This window comes from Odontesthes bonariensis, chromosome 3 (assembly GCF_027942865.1).
Source record: "Odontesthes bonariensis isolate fOdoBon6 chromosome 3, fOdoBon6.hap1, whole genome shotgun sequence".
NCBI classification, from domain to species: Eukaryota; Metazoa; Chordata; class Actinopteri; order Atheriniformes; family Atherinopsidae; genus Odontesthes; species Odontesthes bonariensis.
This window is the reverse complement of record NC_134508.1, coordinates 32,260,856-32,280,534: the sequence shown is the minus strand read 5'-3', so window position 1 is coordinate 32,280,534 and position 19,679 is coordinate 32,260,856. Positions and strand designations below refer to the sequence as shown.

General features: G+C 38.0%; 1 protein-coding gene across 1 annotated transcript; it reads right to left on the bottom strand.

The window, feature by feature from the left end:
- Positions 1 to 14,926: 14,926 nt before the first annotated feature.
- Positions 14,927 to 16,275, bottom strand: LOC142377895 (adenosine receptor A1-like). The gene is made up of 2 exons (XM_075462231.1): positions 15,949 to 16,275; positions 14,927 to 15,632 (listed from the first exon to the last, which is right to left on the bottom strand). The coding sequence occupies exons 1-2, from the start codon at positions 16,266 to 16,268 to the stop codon at positions 14,981 to 14,983; spliced, it is 972 nt and encodes a 323-aa protein (XP_075318346.1). The 5' UTR covers positions 16,269 to 16,275; the 3' UTR covers positions 14,927 to 14,980.
- Positions 16,276 to 19,679: the final 3,404 nt, after the last annotated feature.

Here is a 19,679-nt window from a genome sequence, read left to right as displayed (position 1 = left end):
ACTCAGAGCAAGACGGTAAACATTGTTGTAGCAATGAAAACCAGCAGAACAGAGTTTACCAGAGCGGCTGTAAAACCAGCTCTTACTACACCAACAACTGTAACAACAAGCCTGAATGAAATGAAAACACATCCATCAAAGTTATGATGAGATGGGGACCTTTCAAAGCAGTTGTGCAAACACAAAGCCAGGAAGAATGATGGTAAATACATAAAGATAGAAACTTCATTGGCAGTGACCTGTGTTTGAGGAGGGTTATGATGGCGATATTTTAGCTCGCCAAAGGGTTTAGAACAAAAACTGCATGTTGGTGAGGACGGGATCCTGGTGGCACTGTAAAGCTGTGTGTGAATCATCAACTCAGAGAGGGCATAAATCTCAGGAAGCATACGTAAAAGGAAAAACGTGGGTGAAAAGAACATTTCCCCAAAGGAAGTAACATACAAGATAAGAGTAAGGGTACAAAAGAAAACAATGGGAGGTTAAAAACAGAAAGAAAATCGTTACATGCTTTGTACATTCAGTTTAATAAAACTCACAAATTGACCCTGCATAATTAAACTAAAAATTAAAATCCATGTTCAGACTCCACACTATACTATTAAATAACATAAAACTTTTTACAAAGATGCAACAAGTTTGATGTTTTATATTAATCCTCAGAAGCTGGTTTGGACATATTATTTGATATTAACAAAACTGATAAACTCTACTGTTTGGATTATATGTTTTGTTATAGTGACCAAAAACAAATTTAATTTGTAATTTGCCAAATTGATCGAATCTTTATTCAATAGACACGAGAAAAATGAAAATGATACTCGTCCGTGCATTCACGGACTAACGTCATCGTATTCAAACAGATCAACATTTTGAAACCAGCAACACTCTCAAAAAAAGTTGGGAAAGAAGCAAAGAAAAACTGAGACGTTTATAGAATACAAGTAATAGTAATATACTTAACCCTGCCAGAGGTGTTAAGTATATTGGAATTTTGAGAGACATATATATAAACTTTATTACAGGCTCTAGGCCCAATAGGAGGACATACAACATATACATAAAAAATAGGCAGTAAAAGAAGAGAGAAGAGGGGAAAAAAAAGACAAGCAATGATGTATGTACAAACATACAATCAGTCATGACAGTCTTAAAAGGCAGCCATACCAATGTTTCCACATATAGGATTGATATCTGACAGAGCTGCATCTGGGGCTTGTGAGAATCCTTATAATACAGTTTTGAGACTTATCCAGACGACACTTGAACTTAAACATTAGGTTCCTTAAGAGAGCCTGTAAAGTACTTAGTCCTGAGTCACAAAATAGTTTACTAGCACTGCAACTCCTAGGCTTTTTCAGCAATATCCTCAGGCAGTCATTATATGCTACTTGGAGTTTACGCAGGGTCTCTTTTTTGTAGCTGACCCATAATGGGGCTGCATACATAGGAGTACAGTAGGCATGAAACAAGCTTACTTTCACATCATCAGAACAGAAATGAAATTTTCTTACTACATATATTGTGCTTCTATCAAGAGGTCAGTGGTTATTTCAGCAGGATAAAGCCAGGCTTCATGCCACACTAACAAGACATTGAATGATCAATGATCTGTATCTATGAAAAAAAGGAGAAATGATGTAACACAACTGTTACATTATGCCTCCAAACCTTTTTTTGAGTGTGTTGCTGACATCATCTTGTAGGTTTGTTTATAGTTCTTAAATACAATAAAGGTCTAATTTCAGTTTATCAAATCATTCTGGTTGCCGATAAGCACGAGGCCCTCTGACTGGTGTCTGGTGTGACAGTCTTGGCTTCCACGAACTTGCATTACAAATGTAAGCTGGTGTCTCAGTAGCTTAAACATCAAGTTTCATTTATCCTGAATAGAATGTTATATTTTTATTTGCACGCATGTGCTTCTCTTTGGACCACCAAAGTTGTCTTGTTGGGTTAGGGTTAGGAAAAGAAACAAAGGCGAAACAAAGTTTTGCCCCGAAGGCTCAAGCAGCAATATGCAAAATCTAATTGAAAGCTAATTGAGAACACTCCCTCACCCACAAGCTTGTCTGGTATCTTTCTCTTTATTATAAAATCTTCTGAGCTACAGAATAATGGATCACATTATGACTGTAAAACATCTAGCATATTGCTTTCCCTCACAAGAAAGACAGAAATTGGAGGGGAATCAATACACAGTGATACTCTAACTGAACAGCTAACAACTGATGATATCTTGTTTGGCTATCTGACCAATCAAATTTGTAATTTGATTGGTCACAGTTCACCCATGTGTCAAAATGAAGTTTCTTTCTCATTCAAATAGTCAGTGCCCCCAAAATGCATTGTCTTTTTGGCATTATGTGAGCACTACAAGTCAAAATGTTTAGATGTTTTGTCACTATGGCATAGGACTACGTAACAGAATACAATAGTGTATAAAACTGAAGGAAAAAAGTTTCACAGTAAGAGTAGCCTCAAAGCACACACAATACACTCATACCAACCATTTTTATTCACACAAATACTGTGACGTACGTAACTTCCATACTGTATAGTATTGTAGAAGGAAAAGAAAAATATACATAGCACACATATACTGTAATATTTAACACAAACAAAAAAACAAGCAAAATTATGTGGCTATGGATGATCTATAATTGTGGCCCGAATTTCATCTGGGACAGCACGGTGTCTTCGTGCTCCTCGGCCTCTTCCCCCTACTCCACCACCATGCATCCTCACTCCTCCTCTTCTTCTTCTTCTTCTTCCTCTTCCTCGAGCAGGAACTTGCCCTTGTTCATTTGCTTGGCCTGGTGCCTCCATGTTCAGAAATTGGTCCTGGTCAAGCTCTTTATATAGGCCTACATGTTAGGCAGCACTCACAATCATGGACAGCATCTGTCAGGTAACTAACTATGCCTACCATTTGATTGGTCACCTGAGGTGCTTGAAACTCCTTCTTCGTTAGTAAAGTTCTAGTTTCACCTGATTGTCAATTACTGTCATGAATTTATCAAATGTTACATGAGATTCTATATGGTATTGATGGGATCATGTTCTTGGCCCATTTTGATAATTGAACAGATTATTGTGCATGTGATGACTTATACAATGAAATCATGCTGACATATTTTGGATAGAACAACCATTAGACCAAGAATCAACTAAGTTGAGATCACCAAAATCGATTCACTTGGAAAATGTGCTAAATGTATGCAAACTGTACAAACTGTAGGCTACTTGTACTTAATCTTTTGCAGAGATGCACTGAAACAATTGACACATGTATTAAGACAATTGCAATTTGATGAAAGCAATGAGAAATGCCATTCTGTTGTGAACAATTGCGAGGTGGTTTGGAGATTTGTCCATGTTATTTTGATAATGTAATTTCTGTTTCAAGAAATGAGCCAAACCAATAGAGAAAAACTGTAATACACAGCTTTATGCAATTGGCGTCTGGTCACCAGCCAAGCAATCAGTGCATCCCTAAACGTGACTATTTTAGTGGTCTATAAATCATATTTACAGCGTTCAGTATGTGGTGTTCATAGTTAGTTTACTGATGTGTTATTGTAATGCCTTCGACCCCTTTGTTGCATAGATTGCTGTGTTAAAAGTTAGTGTGTTTTTGTTCAGTTAACAGAAGTAAACAGTTTTGAGTTTCAGTATGTATATGGTAAAAGATCCAGAAATCAGCATCCCTTGACAACACAGATGGTTGAATTAGTGTGTAAGAAACTATGAAACTATTTTGTGCAATTTCTGTCATTGAACGTTTTATACTTGTGAAGGATTCTTTTCAAAAATTGCAAAAGATAACACAGTTGGAGGAGTGTTAAAAAATACTGGGAAGCAACACAGAAGGCTAGATGAGAATCCCAGAGCCACTCAGTCTAATAAAAAGAAGGAAAAAAAAACCTGCGTAGCAGCCAGAAGCTTGTGTGAACTGTAACACAAGCAGAGCTGAGCTTCGTGAGAGCTTGACACACATCTGTAATGGAGGACACAGTATCCAGGAAATAGTGCTGCAGCTTGCATTTCCTTTTCTCTGTGTGGCTGTGATAGAGACCAGAGTATGCGGAGCGATCCAAACTACGGTGGATCTATAACAGATTAACTTAAGCCTTCAGGACTGAGCTGGCACGAGCTGAAGTTACCCTGAAAGCAGAGAGTGAAAGTCCTGAGAATGGTCACTGCCCTGAGTCCCCAAGAGAGAGGGTGACGGGAGAGACTGCAAAATGCCAAAGTTCCCTTCAGAAACTCCATTTTTTTTCTTTTTTTCCTTAAGTAGGCAGTGCTCTTTTGAAAAACTGTGCCAATGGAGGCTGGCCCAAATCCTTGCAGCTGAAAGTTTTACAAGCTCAGTGTCCGCGAACAGGAAGAGAAAGACACACAGTAAGATTTGCAATGGGAACTTGCAGCTCCTCTCCTCATCTCTCCTCTTCTTCGAGCTGGCTGAGATATCAACAAAATGATCTATGCTTGCTTTCTTTGTGAATTCAAAAAACAATTCTTTAATAATGACAGAAGAGATTTTCTGGAACGAGGAATGCATTGGAATAGAAAGGATTTAAAGTACATGTAAAAAAAAAAAAAATTAATTACCCTAAAAAACAAGGAATCATGACGTCACACAGGAAGCTGTCTCAAATATTGCCTGAAGAAAGACACTGATGTTTGTCTGTGGCGTTCTTTTCAAGAAAACATCGGATTAATTGAGTAATTTTCGTGTCTTGGGAATGATCAACATGGAAAATTATTTTGCTTCCTCTGAGAGATCGGCCGTCACTGTTGCCCTTATTTTGGCTTCAGAGCTTTGTAACACAGTTTGTTACTCAAGGATGTATTGCGGTAAACACCCTGCACTTTTTTTGCATGTTGTGTTGACAGTAAACAGTGGTTTCCACTCACAGCTAAAATCAAATTAAATCAGTATCTCAGGGGTGACCGTTCTCGTCTCTGCTGTGCAACAAATCTGAATAAAAACACAGGCAGGCGCAGAACAACTAAAGACATCCAGAGTGACAATCAAAAATGGGAACTGTGAGGCATGTAGTACCTGGGAATGATGCCAACTGCTGACAAAAGGCTTTACTGCACAGCTCTGAGAGAAGCCTTTAACTCATTTGCTCTGAAATGCCTCAGGAATATCTGGCACTAAATTATTTGGCCAGCTGTAGATAAATCTGTCAACCTTTTTGGCTTTGTTACCAGACAGCATGTAAGTACTCATTTCTGACTTCTTTACTCAAGCTCATCTCTCCGTCTCTTTCTCTGCTCACAGCCACTAATCCTTTAGCCAAGTAAGATGTGTTTTTGATGGCACAAAATCTACAGCTCACACTGCTGCTCCCCTTTTTGAGTTTAGGTGGTTCATTTTAACTCGAAGTCCAACTCCACATGGATTAGATATATATTTAGCGGGAGTATGAAAGCAAAATTAAGTGACTTTGTGATTTCTTTTCCTGCCTCCCTTTCTCCGTGCTGTCTATGCCTCTTGGCAGTTGGGCAAAAGTGGGCAGGGAGAGAGGAGGGCATGGCCCAAAAACTGCTCTCAAGCCCCAGCCCCTGTTCGAGTGGGGTTGGTTGCTGGTACACTGCTCGGCCTTTCCCTCGTCTTGCAGGCAAAAGGGAGACATGTGGAAATGCGTTCTTGTCTCTTTTCTAACCCGCCTTTTTCTTTCTTTCTTTTTTTTTTTCCCATCGCCACCACAGCCTTAGTGTCCGTGAGTGAAAGCCTGAACTTGACAAAAAAAACCTCAGGTATTTCTATTTCTTTTTAATAATTCTGCTTCTGTTTGGGCCTTGATATTCCTCTTTGTACTGAAATCTCCATTTATTCGAGTCTGTTGCACTTTTACACTTCTTTTTCTGTCACCTTCCACACTGAACACGTCTGCTTTGTTTGCACCAAACACAGTGTCGCAATCTCCATCAGTTCTGTCTGATTTTGTTTTAATGAGAAAAATGGGATATTGTTTAAATAATGTGCTGTGTTTACATGATCTGATAATGACCAAAGTGTTTCAACATCATTTCTTTAGTGAAAAGTCTTTTAAGTTTGTGTAGGGCTGTTATATAAAAAAATGTATTGTCATTTTTTCTTAAATTGTAATTTTAAGAATGTTGTTACGCACTCTGAACTAACAAGATCGCAACTTACATCAAGTCAAAGGCTTAAGATACTGTAGCTCCAGAAAAAAAATCTAAAGTGCACCCCATCAAAAGTAATGATTTCCTCTAAGTTTTCAAAAGGAAATTCGCAATACTAAAAAAAGGTATTTAGACCATTTCTTAAGCATCAGAAATGTAACTGTGTTGTTACATAGGTGCCGAAATCTGCAACCACAGGGTCAAATACACTCGCTGTACGCCGTACTGTGGAAAAGCATTTACTTGTCTAATTAACCACAAACAAAAAAACATTTTTCATAAAATGGGGGGGGGGGGTTACGTCGCACATTCAAACTGTATCTTTTCTAAAGTATTGTTGAATGCTGCCTTTTGGTAAGACCTGCTCAGAAACCAGTATAAACCAGATCCCTCTGCTGTTCTACACATGAAGAGACTTGTGCTGTAAAATTACAGGCTCTCGGTTTTAGATCGAGTCAAATTGGTTTGCGTGATTAATTTATAAAGCACCAAAGCAACAAAAATATCACGATTCAAATTTGTTAAATCTCCTAGAAAGTCAGCTTATTCCTTTTCTTGTTACTTGATTGATTACATTCTTTTTGCATACCAAATCGCTGTGGAAACATTTAAGTTTGTGTTCCTTGCTGTGCAGTTGTGTCTACATGGAGCTCTTTGTTTGTGTTTTTGTGTACGATATCAACATATTGTTGAATACTGTACTGCACAGACAGGGTGAATGAAGAAAAAAGGTGGGCGGGCACAGGGAGGATGGGCACACAGAGAAACTTATTTCCTCCTCCCCTCCAGTTCTCCTCAGATGAACTTGCAGCTTGATGACATGTTGTTTGGAAAGCCATATCATTCGCTATTTGTGTTACTCTCCTCCCCATGCTTTGAGTGACTCTGTGGTGGCCGGGATCAAAGTTTCTTTTTACTTGTTGCTTTCATCAGGTCAGACTGCACACACTTAATCAACTCTTCCTGTTAGCAAAACTGTTTTAGGGTCTATAAACAGCACTTGATCAAACTCTTTCGAGAGCAGCCGTTTTACAAAGACTTCTGCTTGAAACCATTAAGGAAAAGCTGTGAGACGTCTCTTTAGACGGTCCAAATGGGACACCAGTGTCTTAGCATTTGTCTTCATCTTTGTGGCAGGTTTTCCATGAATAGGCCGATGCACATTTGACAGTGGTTTACTAAACAAACTTTCAAACACTGCCCTGTGATCATCAAAGCTTTCCCTCACTGCAGTGATTTCAAGCAGCTAACTCAGCAGCAAAATCATTAAAAAATACTTGTGAAGACTTTTTTTTCTCTCCAACATCTCTTAAGAAAGTCTAAATACAGAAATCCATCTGTGATACTACACTGAGTAGTGAGTGCAGCGGATCTGGCAATCATTAAAAATAAATATAAACCACAAATGACAGTCTTTTAGCCTCATTGTGGTAATAAAACACCATGAAATAAACACATCCACACGGGGCACTTTGAATTACTCGACATGACATGAAAATATTTCAAAAGTACTAGTTGTCACCGCCAGCTTTTGAAGTTGTGTAAAATGTTATTTTTGTCAACACTATAATTGATATTGTGTATCTTAGGGGGTTAGCATAAATAAAGTACCATATAAAACAATCACAATCAAAATATTGCTTTATGCCGGAAGGTGTTGTTCTTCGGTTTCATCATACTAGGAGAATAATAACATTATAGTTGTTTTTAAACATAACTGTATTTCATAGCAATTGATATCATCTTGCTGAACATAGAAACCCTATTTTCAGAAAGGTTGGGAAGTTTTTCTAAAGATCTTAAATCTGTAATTTGTTAATTTTCTTGAATCTTTATTTAACAGACACAAGTACAAAGGAGTACAAAGTGTCTTCACTGACCAACTTTGATGCATTTTCACAATTCAGGAGAATTTAAAATTCTATGCCAGTAGCACACTCAAAACAAATCTGAGATGAAGGCTAGGTTACCATTGCGTTACATCACCAATTATTTTGATTACACTGTTTAATCGTTTGGGAACTGAAAATTTGCTAATTGTTTTGGAGTTTTGATGGAGGAATCTTTGTTTAATCCAGCTGAATGCAAGATATCAGCTTCTCAACAGTCTGTGATTGTGGTTGTGAGATTCTCCTCCTCATGCTGCTCCAGACATATTGTAAAGGAGACAGATTTGGACAGCAGGCAGGCCAGTGAAACACACACACTGTGTGTATGAAGGCACGCTGCTGTAAATTGTGCAGAATGAGGTCTGGCATGGACCTGCTGAAATTACCACGAACCACCCAGGGAAAGAAATTGCCTTGATGGTTGACAATGTCTCTCTAAAATTCCAACATACTTTAACACATATGCAAGTCACCCATTTATCCCATACGCTCACAGAGTAGGGACAGGAATTGAGAACCATTTTGAAAATTTTCCAAATAATCTGAATTCCACAACACTGAGCTCATCAATTCCTTGATGATTGCCCCATCAAGGAATTGTCCCACCAAGCACTTTGCAGTCAGTGCTCATTGCCCCATAAATCAATGTGATACGTGTGCAACAACATTGACTTAATAAGGGAGTCGTGGCAGAGTCAGAAGCGATCCATAGAATGGCTAAATTTCATGAAGAAGGGCGATAACAGGGCCAGCTGTAAGTGTATGAACACCAGCAACATGCTCAAACATCTCTCAATGATGCATTGAATTCACTTCCAGTCGTGTCATGTATTTCATGCTATATGTACTTGCAGCACAAATGCTACTGCTGCTGTTTACTAATCAAAGATTGAACAGATAATCTATAACCCATGTAACATATCCGGCTTTATAATATAAGCAACAGCACTCACATTTTTCTTTGACTAAGAAAGTCAAAATGAAAACAGTTTTCCCTAATGTCTTCCATCTTAGATGGTGACAGAAAGACAGTTGCTACATCCAACATTGGTTCTCAGGCTGCTGACAGCTCGACCAAACCCCTCTGTACTTGCTGCACAGGGAGGGAAAGTAATGAGTGAGAAAAGGGTGGTGTCACCATGCTGTCATAAGATTTTTGTTTTAAAAGGCTTCCATTATTTCTCAACAGCTGAACACCCACATTTATACGAGGTTATGTTACACAATCTTTTATAGTCTGGAATAAAATAAGATGATCTAAAAAGTAGTTTTCTGAGATGGGGGCCTAAAATAATTTGTCATCGTCAATTGTCAAGATGCATGCTGATACACTTTTCTAGTCAGTTTTTTATTTCATTCTGTATGGAATTGACAAAGACAATAGACCTAGAAGGTATTTTATTTGAGATTGGAAATAGTAAACAGTTATGCAGATGCTGAAAACCTGCGTAGTGTATATGTTTCTTCATAGAAAATTGGGTCAATCATTAATAAGGGAACTAATAAAGAACTGGATCAATAAGCTGCATTCATAATGGCACTGGTTACCATAAAATCAACTTCTCTATCAGAGATGGTGGTTTTAGCACCTTTTGCTTATAACTGTTAGGATAGTCTTTTTCAACTTTTGCAACACGTCTGTTCTTCATAAAAGCAGCTGAAACGTGAACTCATTTGATCATAGAACACATGTCTACTCTCTTTCTGTCCATCTGAGATGAGCTTAGAGACAAACAACTTGACAGTGTTTCTATGCAAAGTTAATACATAGTTTTCTTCTTGCATAAAACACTTTCAGGTCACATTTCTGGATACATAGGTGGACTGTGTTGAATTACGATGGTTTTTCGAAGTAGTTCTGAGCCTAAGTGGCTATATCGATCACATGGTTGCTGAGTTAGTATTGCCCGAGGGATGGAGGTCAAATGCATCCATCAGCTGTTTCTGGCCTTAACACTGAGATTTCTCCTGACTCCCTGAATCTATTCAAAATATTTTGCACTGTTGAAATACCAAAGTCATTTGACATTTTGCATGGAGAACTATATCTATTTTCTCTGACTGAGTTTGACACAAAGTGGTGGTCCTCAACCGATCCTGGGAAAGACTAAGCTCTTGGTGGATGCTTCTTATATACCTAATCCTGACACCCTCACCTGTCACTAATTAATCTACTGATTGCAGGATCTTAAGCACCTAATCTAAATGGTACTTGAAAACCACGGCTAGTCTATTCAAAACTGCAATCAGGACACAATTTGGAATAAATGGTATTGTAGTTTACAGTCTTGGGTCTTTTGTGTATGATAACTGTTTGGACATTATTGTTTAGTTTTACTGCATCTGGTATGAAAAAATATTCTAATAAAAAGATTTTGAGAAGTAAAAAAAAAAGCAGTCTTACCAAAATGCTAACCTAAGTAAAAGATGGAACTGGAATGAAAAAGACAATATACAACGATCAAAAGCAAAACAGCTGTGAGATAATACTTTTGGTAAAAACAACTTTTCCTTGCATTTTAGGACACAACATCTAAAGTTCAATGTTTTCACTGAGACATAAAAGGATAATGAAGTTAAAAAAAGCTAACCGAAAGTTGGAAACAAAACACACAGAACCTAATGCTGAAGAACTGGGTTTGTGGGCCATTGTGTGGTATAACTGTCACATCTATAACTGGAAACTCCAAAAGGTTAAAAAAAGAAAAACGGAAATTGACTTATTTTAGAGATGAAACATCTGGCTTTCAATGATTGTAGAAGCACTATCACGATCAGTTAAAAACATTGAAACGATCAATCCACATTAGTTTAAGGTTTCTGCAAGTTTACAAATTGAGAATTCATAAACATTGTGTACTAACTAACGACAGTGGGTTTCAACACATAGACTGGATAATATAGGTCTTCTTTAATGTCCTTTATTCAGACATTACGACGTTGACTGTTACTGACCACCAGATGGTAAGAAACATGTGTGACTTGGGCTTATTAAACAGGATCAGGATCAATCACATGATGAGACTAAGACCTCAGGCTCACATAAAACATATGGAAAAAGTCAGCTTATGGTACAATGGAGTTTTCTCTACATGTGTTAACACCTAGCTTACATAGCACAAACACTGCACAGAGCATCTGGCAGCAAGCTACGCCACCACATCTCACATGTGGCATCATACCCTTTTTCTGACAAGGCACCCTCTCATTGCTTGTCTGCCAGCATTCGCCTCCCCCTCAGCGATGGTTTCTACCATGCTGCATCCACAACATCACCCACTTTCTGCCATTGAGATTTAGCTTGGCAGACAGACAATGCCCATTTCTTGGCACCAAATACATGAGGGAGCTGCAAAAGAGAACCAACATCAGTCTTCTGATTTTTTTATGCCTTCATTTAATAATTACTCAGTTGTTTGGCTGCTCAGTATATATAGGATCAGATCATTTAGATAAGTTTGATATGTAGTGCTGTATGATGAGCCCCTTTTGGCAAAGCTCTTTGAAGCTGAAGCAAAAACTGCATCAGGATTATGCTGATGATTCTGAGTCTTGTTGCAGTTCTTGCCAGCCTTACTCTCACCCCCTTATGTGACTCTTCAGGATGGTGAATTATTGCTTTCTTCCTGCATAGCTTTGATGTAAACTATGAGAACAAGAAGAAACACTGAAGTCAGACTGGCCACTTGAATGAAACAATGTGATCACTTACCTTAGAGACTTTTATTTTGGAGGACAGAAATACGAATAACAACCACACAACACATGATGCAATGAGGCATCACATGCTGATTGGTATGACCAGAGATTATAAGAAGATTCCCCAACTGAAGCAGTGACTTTTGAGTCATTATGCCTCTGTCTATATTACGGTGTATGTTATATTACGTTATCACTTTAGAATCTAGATGAAAAAGCCTGTGTCTGTCAGGTTAATAAAGCAGTATCTCTTAAAAATTTGTTTGTAATCCACAACTTTTCTGGTATGATAAGCAATTCCTGCATTCACTCCATTCCCTCTGCTTTATCAAAGCCAGTTAGAGGAAATTTGATATAATTTTTGCACCTAATTAATTGAACATCTCAGTTAAGGCCTCTCACTCTCTGATGCCCAAATGCCTTTTTATTCTGCCCCAATGAGTATGCCCTGCCACCACAGCCGCACAGGATGACAAAACATTTCAGTCACTGCCAGCATTAATTGGGCCAAATAGGAATTCAGAATGTTAATGAACAGCACAGCTGCCTTTCAATGAACATGATTTACATGATAATTTATGCAAAGCATCGCAGCCATTGCATAAGTTGACCATCGCTGTCTACCATAACAGTGTCTCGGCGCAGTCAGCTCTGTCAAAGCATGGCTACGTCTAGACTTGATCAGCTCTACCCAGCTTGAGTCCCAGACTCTCGCTGGCACAGCAAACAGACTCCTTTTCAATGGACTTGAAGTGGCTGTTACACTGAGCAAAAGGGGCAACTTTCAGACATCAGAGACTCTATTAAAACATCTCAAGAAAAAGCTAAAAGGGACAGAAGTTTTGGAACATGTTTTAGAATCACAGACAGTCAAGATTCTGAAATCAGTTTCAAACAAGCAGTCCCTTTTACTTGCTTGAACAGTGGCTTTAGTGTGACATAATTTCAGGGAAAAAGAAGGAGACAAACTTATAGTCAGGTATTGGAAGGAGGAAATTTCACAGATGTTAGGTGTGGGAGCCAAACAACTCCCTAAAATGGCTGAGGTACTGCCTTTTTCTGTTTTTCCTCTTTTGATTCACATTTCTTTCTGGCTGGAGAAATGGCAGGGAATAAACTGGGGAAATGTGTGATTAATGTGTGATTTTACCATGCATGGTTGCAGAAATTGCCACATTTTCTGCAGCAACAGAGCTTTACTCAGTTTGTTGAAAAAGTCTTTACTTCTGCTCATTTAAGTTTTGGTTTATGTATGTCATTAATGTAATTAAATGCCATTATTCATTCTCCTCCTCGAAGGTAACTCCTGATATCGCAGTTATTAGACTTTATTCCATGACAGTGTTTATGTGGTTTAATGATATGTGTGCATATCCTTCTATTTTTCAGCTGTTCAACACAAGAGAAAAAAATACCAGAGTTCACGAGTATCACGAGGAAATTTCTTGCACATAACTGCACATCAAAAGACATATTACAATGTCTATGTGGTCAAGGTGAATGCTGGAACTAACTCATTCTTTATTTGTTTCACAGCTCAACTGACAGTTTTCATTGCGACTTGGAAAGCTTTCTGTCCTTAAGGCTGAGGTAGTAGATTGAATAGTTGTGGGGTTTATGTCCTCCTTTAGAGATAACTATACAATCTACTGTCTTTCCTAAGGAAACAGGATGATCTGCCGACAACAAACCCTTCATGTCCCTCTGAAACTCATTGGATAAAGGAAGCAGAGAATATATAGATTCACAAAATAACTATCCGACATCTTTGATCTTTGAGTCCTTTCTTCTTCACAATATGCAATGGAGCCTGTGTACTCTCACAACAGTTTCTAAAGCTGCTTTAAAGGATTTTTTTCTGTCCCTGAAGTTGAGCCTAGCAAGGTGAGGTAGTAAGTTGTATAGTTTGTGGGATGGAGTAAATCCTACTCAGGTGATAACTATACAGTCTATTACCTTCCTTGAGAGGTACAATGAGTGCTTGGAATGACGCTCACTCGACGACCAAGTGAAGTCGGAGCAGCTCTAATGCCGCCATGTGGTCAAAGACTGAAATTACACTGCAAATCATCCACACTTTGAAACCTCTATCGTGTACACATACCAAGTGTCCAAGCAATTGTAAAGAACGAGAAAACTAAACTAGATGTAAATCTCTATTGCTTTAACCAAATAGTTTAGAATAATTTTTTGATGTAATTAAATGAAAATATAACAGAATTGGATGCATTATTTGAAAAAGACCATGTATACAATATTGAACATATATAGGCTACAACAAAAAAGTGTTTTCTACCTTGTTAGTCATTTGTCTGACTTCAACAACCTGTTAAAACGTGTTTTTGTAAATGTGGTGTTTTTTTACACCCTCAGTCGGATTAGAAGCCTGATAATTGATTAGTTTGACAGTCCCATCAAAGGGATGATATCTCAAGTCTTGCATATATAGAAAAAGGAAATGACACATGCTTTTAAAAGTAGCAATGGCATGTAAAAATGCAAAAATTTCAAAAGCAAGTATGTTCACAGTGCACAGTGGAAAACAAATCTAGATATTAACTTTAAGTGTGACTTAATGAAAAATGTGTGTAAATGTTTAAATGTTACACCGATATGAAATAATTTAACTGCTGACATATCCTTTCCTGTCATTTATCGATAAGTGATCGCAAATGTCCAAGTAGAGCAATCATTTATGATACAGTTTACCATAGACCCAGACAGCAGGATCGCTAAATTATCCTCTGCAAATTTGTTAGTGGCTGCAGCTGAAAACATGACAGCTGAAGGGGGAAATTATCATGATAATTAATAATTTGTTATTATTAGTTTCCTTTATAATGAATTCATGTGCTTCTCCGTTTAGAGTTGGTCTGAGAGTAATTTTTTGGTGACAGATCTGTTTGATTAAACTTGTACTGTGTTTGTGTGATACAAATAAATACTGGAACTTAATCAGTTGTTTCTTTTACTCTTCTCGCCAGCAATGTTTAACACAAATAGCTCTTTTTCTCTGACACGCAGTTTTTGTAATACACACAGACACACTTGCAAGCTCAACCATATACAGGAAGCACAAACATCTCTTGCTTGATTTGTCCAATCATTCTATACAAAGAAACATCATCTGCATCAATAAAAAGACGGCTTGTGGATTAAAAAGCTTCAAACATGTTTATATAATTTACAGAACAGAAAAAAGTCAATCTCTGATTGTTTCTTCAGAATAATCAATGGTTATCATTGACCATGCTGTTGCTGCTGGGATTGTTGTCTGTTGTTTGGCTTGTCTGAGATCCCTGATTTTCTGCTGAACATGAAATATACTGTTTCCAAATCTTCAGATATGCAGTCTTGATTTTTTTTATTTTGAACGCATAAACAACTGGGTTTATCGCAGAGTTAGCATGAGAAAGCATGATACCAATATAGCAAGCCATCTCTGGTACAACCCCCGGGCCATTAAATAAAACTATACAGTTCATTATTTGAAGAGGGAGCCATGACAGAGCAAACAGGGCCAAGATCAGAAACAGAGATGCTGCCAGCTGTTTCTCTTTCCTCAGGTAGTTTTGGGACTGTTTTTGGGCACCGTTGCCTGGTTTTTGTCGAAGGCTTAGTTGAATTTTGCTGAAGACACAGCCGTACAGTACAGTCATCACCAACAGAGGTGTCAAGATACACAGGAAAAAATTGAAGTAAACCAGATAGGACATGGGGATCACATCCACAAACTGGCAGAGAATTGTAGTGTTGTTAGACCGAGGCAGGTTTTCGTGGTTGTACCATCCAAGCATGGGTACAAAACTCAGTGGTACTGCAACAAGCCAACATGCAGCCACCGCCACACAAGAGTGTCTCTGTGTTACGGTCCTTTTGTACCTATGAAAAAGCATACTGGTTATTGGTAAAATTAACTGTGCATTTTTTCCAATGTCAGAAATTTTATTGAAATTTAAATGATGAACAGTACAAAATAACATTTTGGCAGTACAAGCTTTTTCAAAAGACTGACATAGATGAAAATATAGATGTAATATAGTAATAATAACAATAATATCGATGTAAAACAAAGCCAAGTCTTTCACTGACATCTAGGCAAGGCAAGGCAAGGCATCTTTATTTATATAGCGCATTTCATACCACAGGCAACTCAATGTGCTCAATGTCTACACAAATAACAGTCCATAAGTCTCACCTGATAGGGATATACACCCGAAGGTAACGATCCACAGCAATAGCCAGCAGACACAAGACTGAAACAAGCGTCAACAGGATGACCACAGAGCTGATGAAGAGACAAGTGTGGAATGAAGTGTTCACTCGTCCGTCCACCACCACAGCCAACGGTATGGCCACACATCCAACCATGAAGTCAGCCACAGCCAGGGAGACTATGAGGTAGTAGGTGGGCTGATGGATGCACTTACTGGTCCACAGTGCCAAAATAACCAACATGTTACCCAGACAGCAGCTAGCTGCAATGAGCAGTTCCACCACCGTGTAAATCAGTTCCATGATGTGTCTTCACCAGCTCATGAGTGGCTGAGTGTCTGACTCTTCGTGTGCTGTGCCACTTATCATTCATCTCACTCTTGTGAAATCTTTAAGGAAGTTCTTAACTTCTTCTTCCTCTTTTTTTCCTCCCATCAAAGCTGTAGTTGTCTATCTATTTAGTTAAATAATGTATTTGTTTTTTATGTATTCTGTTTGGGGGCAACTTTTTAATACTTTGCCAGGACAAACTACTTCCTATTCTTTTAGGAGGTAATAAGATCTGATTTAACAACAATAAAGTGGACTTTTTCAGTCATTGATACTAAAAATACCTGGCAGCCCTCAGATATAGCTTTATGTAATGATACTTGTGAACTAAAATTATATATTAAGGGACTGTTGACAGATGATCATTTAGACATGATTGTTATGTAACCATGTTTGAAACTTATTTGTAAACCACAACAAGAATATTACTGTACACATCAAAATTTCAACATGTTCAGTCAACTTGAAGCTGACAAGACTGGTGCTGTGGGGAGGGGAGGTGGTCTATTGTGTTCCACTGTCTTAAACTAAGCTTTGGTTGCTAGTGTGATGAAGGTAACTATGACTGAGGTAGCATTAATTCCACGTGTTGAGTTTAAAGCAGGGATGATAAATATATCTTTAAAAAGGAATATTGTTGAGGAATTAGCTGTGTTACAGGAGCACTCAAAAGACAAACTCAAATGTCACAAATCCTGTAAACTAATTCCAGGCACCAAGATAATTCTTCAAAACTACAACATGGCCTAAAGTTTGTTTTCTAATCATTGAAAAAGACTTTATCAGTAATAGGCACAGCTCTCAGTCAAATCCTTATCGAGTAGTATGACACTCATGTGGTTTCCTGCCTTTCACGAGCATCTAATCTGCAAATGACAGGATGTTTAATAGATGGTTATTATACCTACTGTATATTTTTCTTTGGATATTTGTTTTATATAATTGTGGAATGATGAAGGTTGAGTAGATGTGTAACCTTAACATAGACATTCTTTCAACATGATTTAAAAATCTATAATTTTATTCAAGAAGCAAAAAAAAAAAGCATTGGCCTGCTGAAAGAGGAACATAATTTAGCCAATCGCATGGCCCATACATAACATAAACATAGTTCAACATAAACATCTAGTGTATATAATAGACAAAAAATAATGCCAGTGTTTGTACTGGACATGGACAAGAAAATCTTGGTCAGTTAAAGTGACAGCTATTTGTATCTATTGCTCTGACAATATCCACTGATTATCGTCAACATTTGAAAGTTTTATGTGTTTTTAATGTATGCAATTATGTTCTTAGAATATGATCTAAAACTGGTTCTGTAGCCAAGACAACCCCGGTTTAAGATGGTAATAAAGCACAGGTACAATTTTTAAATTAAAGTTATTCCTATTTTTTACTCAGTGGGGCAGATTATACAAACTGGATGTGATATCAGTTCTTCAAGTACACAAAAAGACTCTTTGATAACCATATTGAAGCTCTGTGCTGTGAAAACTCAGTTTTAATACACCAAAAAACACACTGCAATTATTTTATTTTGGAGACATGTTTTACTTCACACACACAAGCAGCAGGTTTTACAGGACTTTGCCAACCCGAACCATAAGCTGTACCACCTTCAACTTTTTCGACTGGCATTCCTCTGCCCACCACTTCTCATTGGAAATATGTCACATCAGATTAAGGAACACAAAAAAGAAAATGGTTTAAAAATTGTTTACTCCTAGACAGAGAGTCACGAACCTACTACAAAAGGCAGCATCACTGTCCCTGCAGCAAGGCCGGATTAACTATATGGGCCTGCGGCACAGTGCCCAGGGGCACCAACCATTCACAGCCAGTGGGGGGGCACCACACGACAAACTTTAAAAATAGTTTTTTCATGAATGTTTGTACACTTAAAATGGTTACACTTGACATAAATATTCATATAAAATTCATTATTAAAACTAATGTGATAAGAACAGCAACGATATATCATAATTCTGAGCAATAGTGGCCTAATGTGAACATTAACCCCCCTCCCTCAACCTGTCAGTTGAGCCAGTCCACCTATGGTGAAATGTATCATGTTTTTTAAAAAACGCGGTAAAAAAAAAAAAAAAAATGGATAGACATCAATTGAGTGGTTGTGCGAAAAGAAAAAAAAAAAAAGAGAGAGACTCCAGGCGTTTAGCGGCAATTAAAAATGTTCCAGTGTTAGATCGATAAAAAATAAAAATTCTTCAAAATAATTCCTCCGTTAATAATTGTATTAACCCATAAGAACCCAGACCCATTTCTACTTAAATGAAAATTAAGGGGGTTATAACACAGACTAAATAGACCACATAGAACCCATTTCAGATTTTTTTTCCAAAATACCACCCCCCACTGTCAGAGATCTGTAATGTGACATAAATGTCACATTAGGAGTTAAGAACCTGGATAATTTCTCCATCAAGGAAAATGATGGGGGACGTAAGGATGTGTGACACCTGTGTCAACGGTAGGTGACACAGGTGCGGCTTATCTGCAGATTTTCACATCTTCATTGTAAACAAATTTATAACATAGCTAATTACACTGGTCGGACTGTTCAGCTCTGTTTCAGACTGATACCTCCGGTTCAGGCTGGTCCTCATCCTAAACACGTCTCTTTTTCAATCGCGGAAAAGATTTTTCAATACTCATCTGGATTGAAGCAGCAAACATTCAGTGTAAGAGTTTAAAAAACCTACTTTATTTGATTCACAGCTGCTAGTGTTTTGACCTCGACAACCCAACTACATTTTTTTTTTTTTTACAGCAAACTTGCGACTAGTTAACTTTATAAAGAAGGCGTAATCGCTTGTTTGCTATGGGTCGGGGCGGGACATCTCAACATTGTAATCAAAATATAAAATATTTTTATAGGACTTTTTAATGTGTGATTTTATAAAGGTGCACGTGATACCAACCTTTCGTGGTTTCGTGGGGGGGGCACTTGAGGTTTAGTGCCCAGGGTCACCACAATGACTTAATACGGCCCTGCCTGCAGTCAGTCTCTTAGACTGCTCCATTTGGACAGACTGACACACCAAATCAAATCAAATCAAATCAAAATGTATTTACAAAGCACTTTTCTTACATTAAAATGTAGCACAAAGTGCTATACATGTTTAAAAGCAGTCCCCATCCCCACCCCAGCACATACACACAAACAGACACATGCGCACACACAAAAAAAGAATAATAAAAAAATATATATATAAATAAAATAAAATAAACTTAGAAACATGTGGCTGAATACAGAGAAGCCAGGTCAGGAAACACCATCACAGGAGGCCACCTGCACTGGGTGCTGCTCACAACCCACAACCAAGACGCCTCCACCCGGGCGCACACCAAGCTAATAGGCCA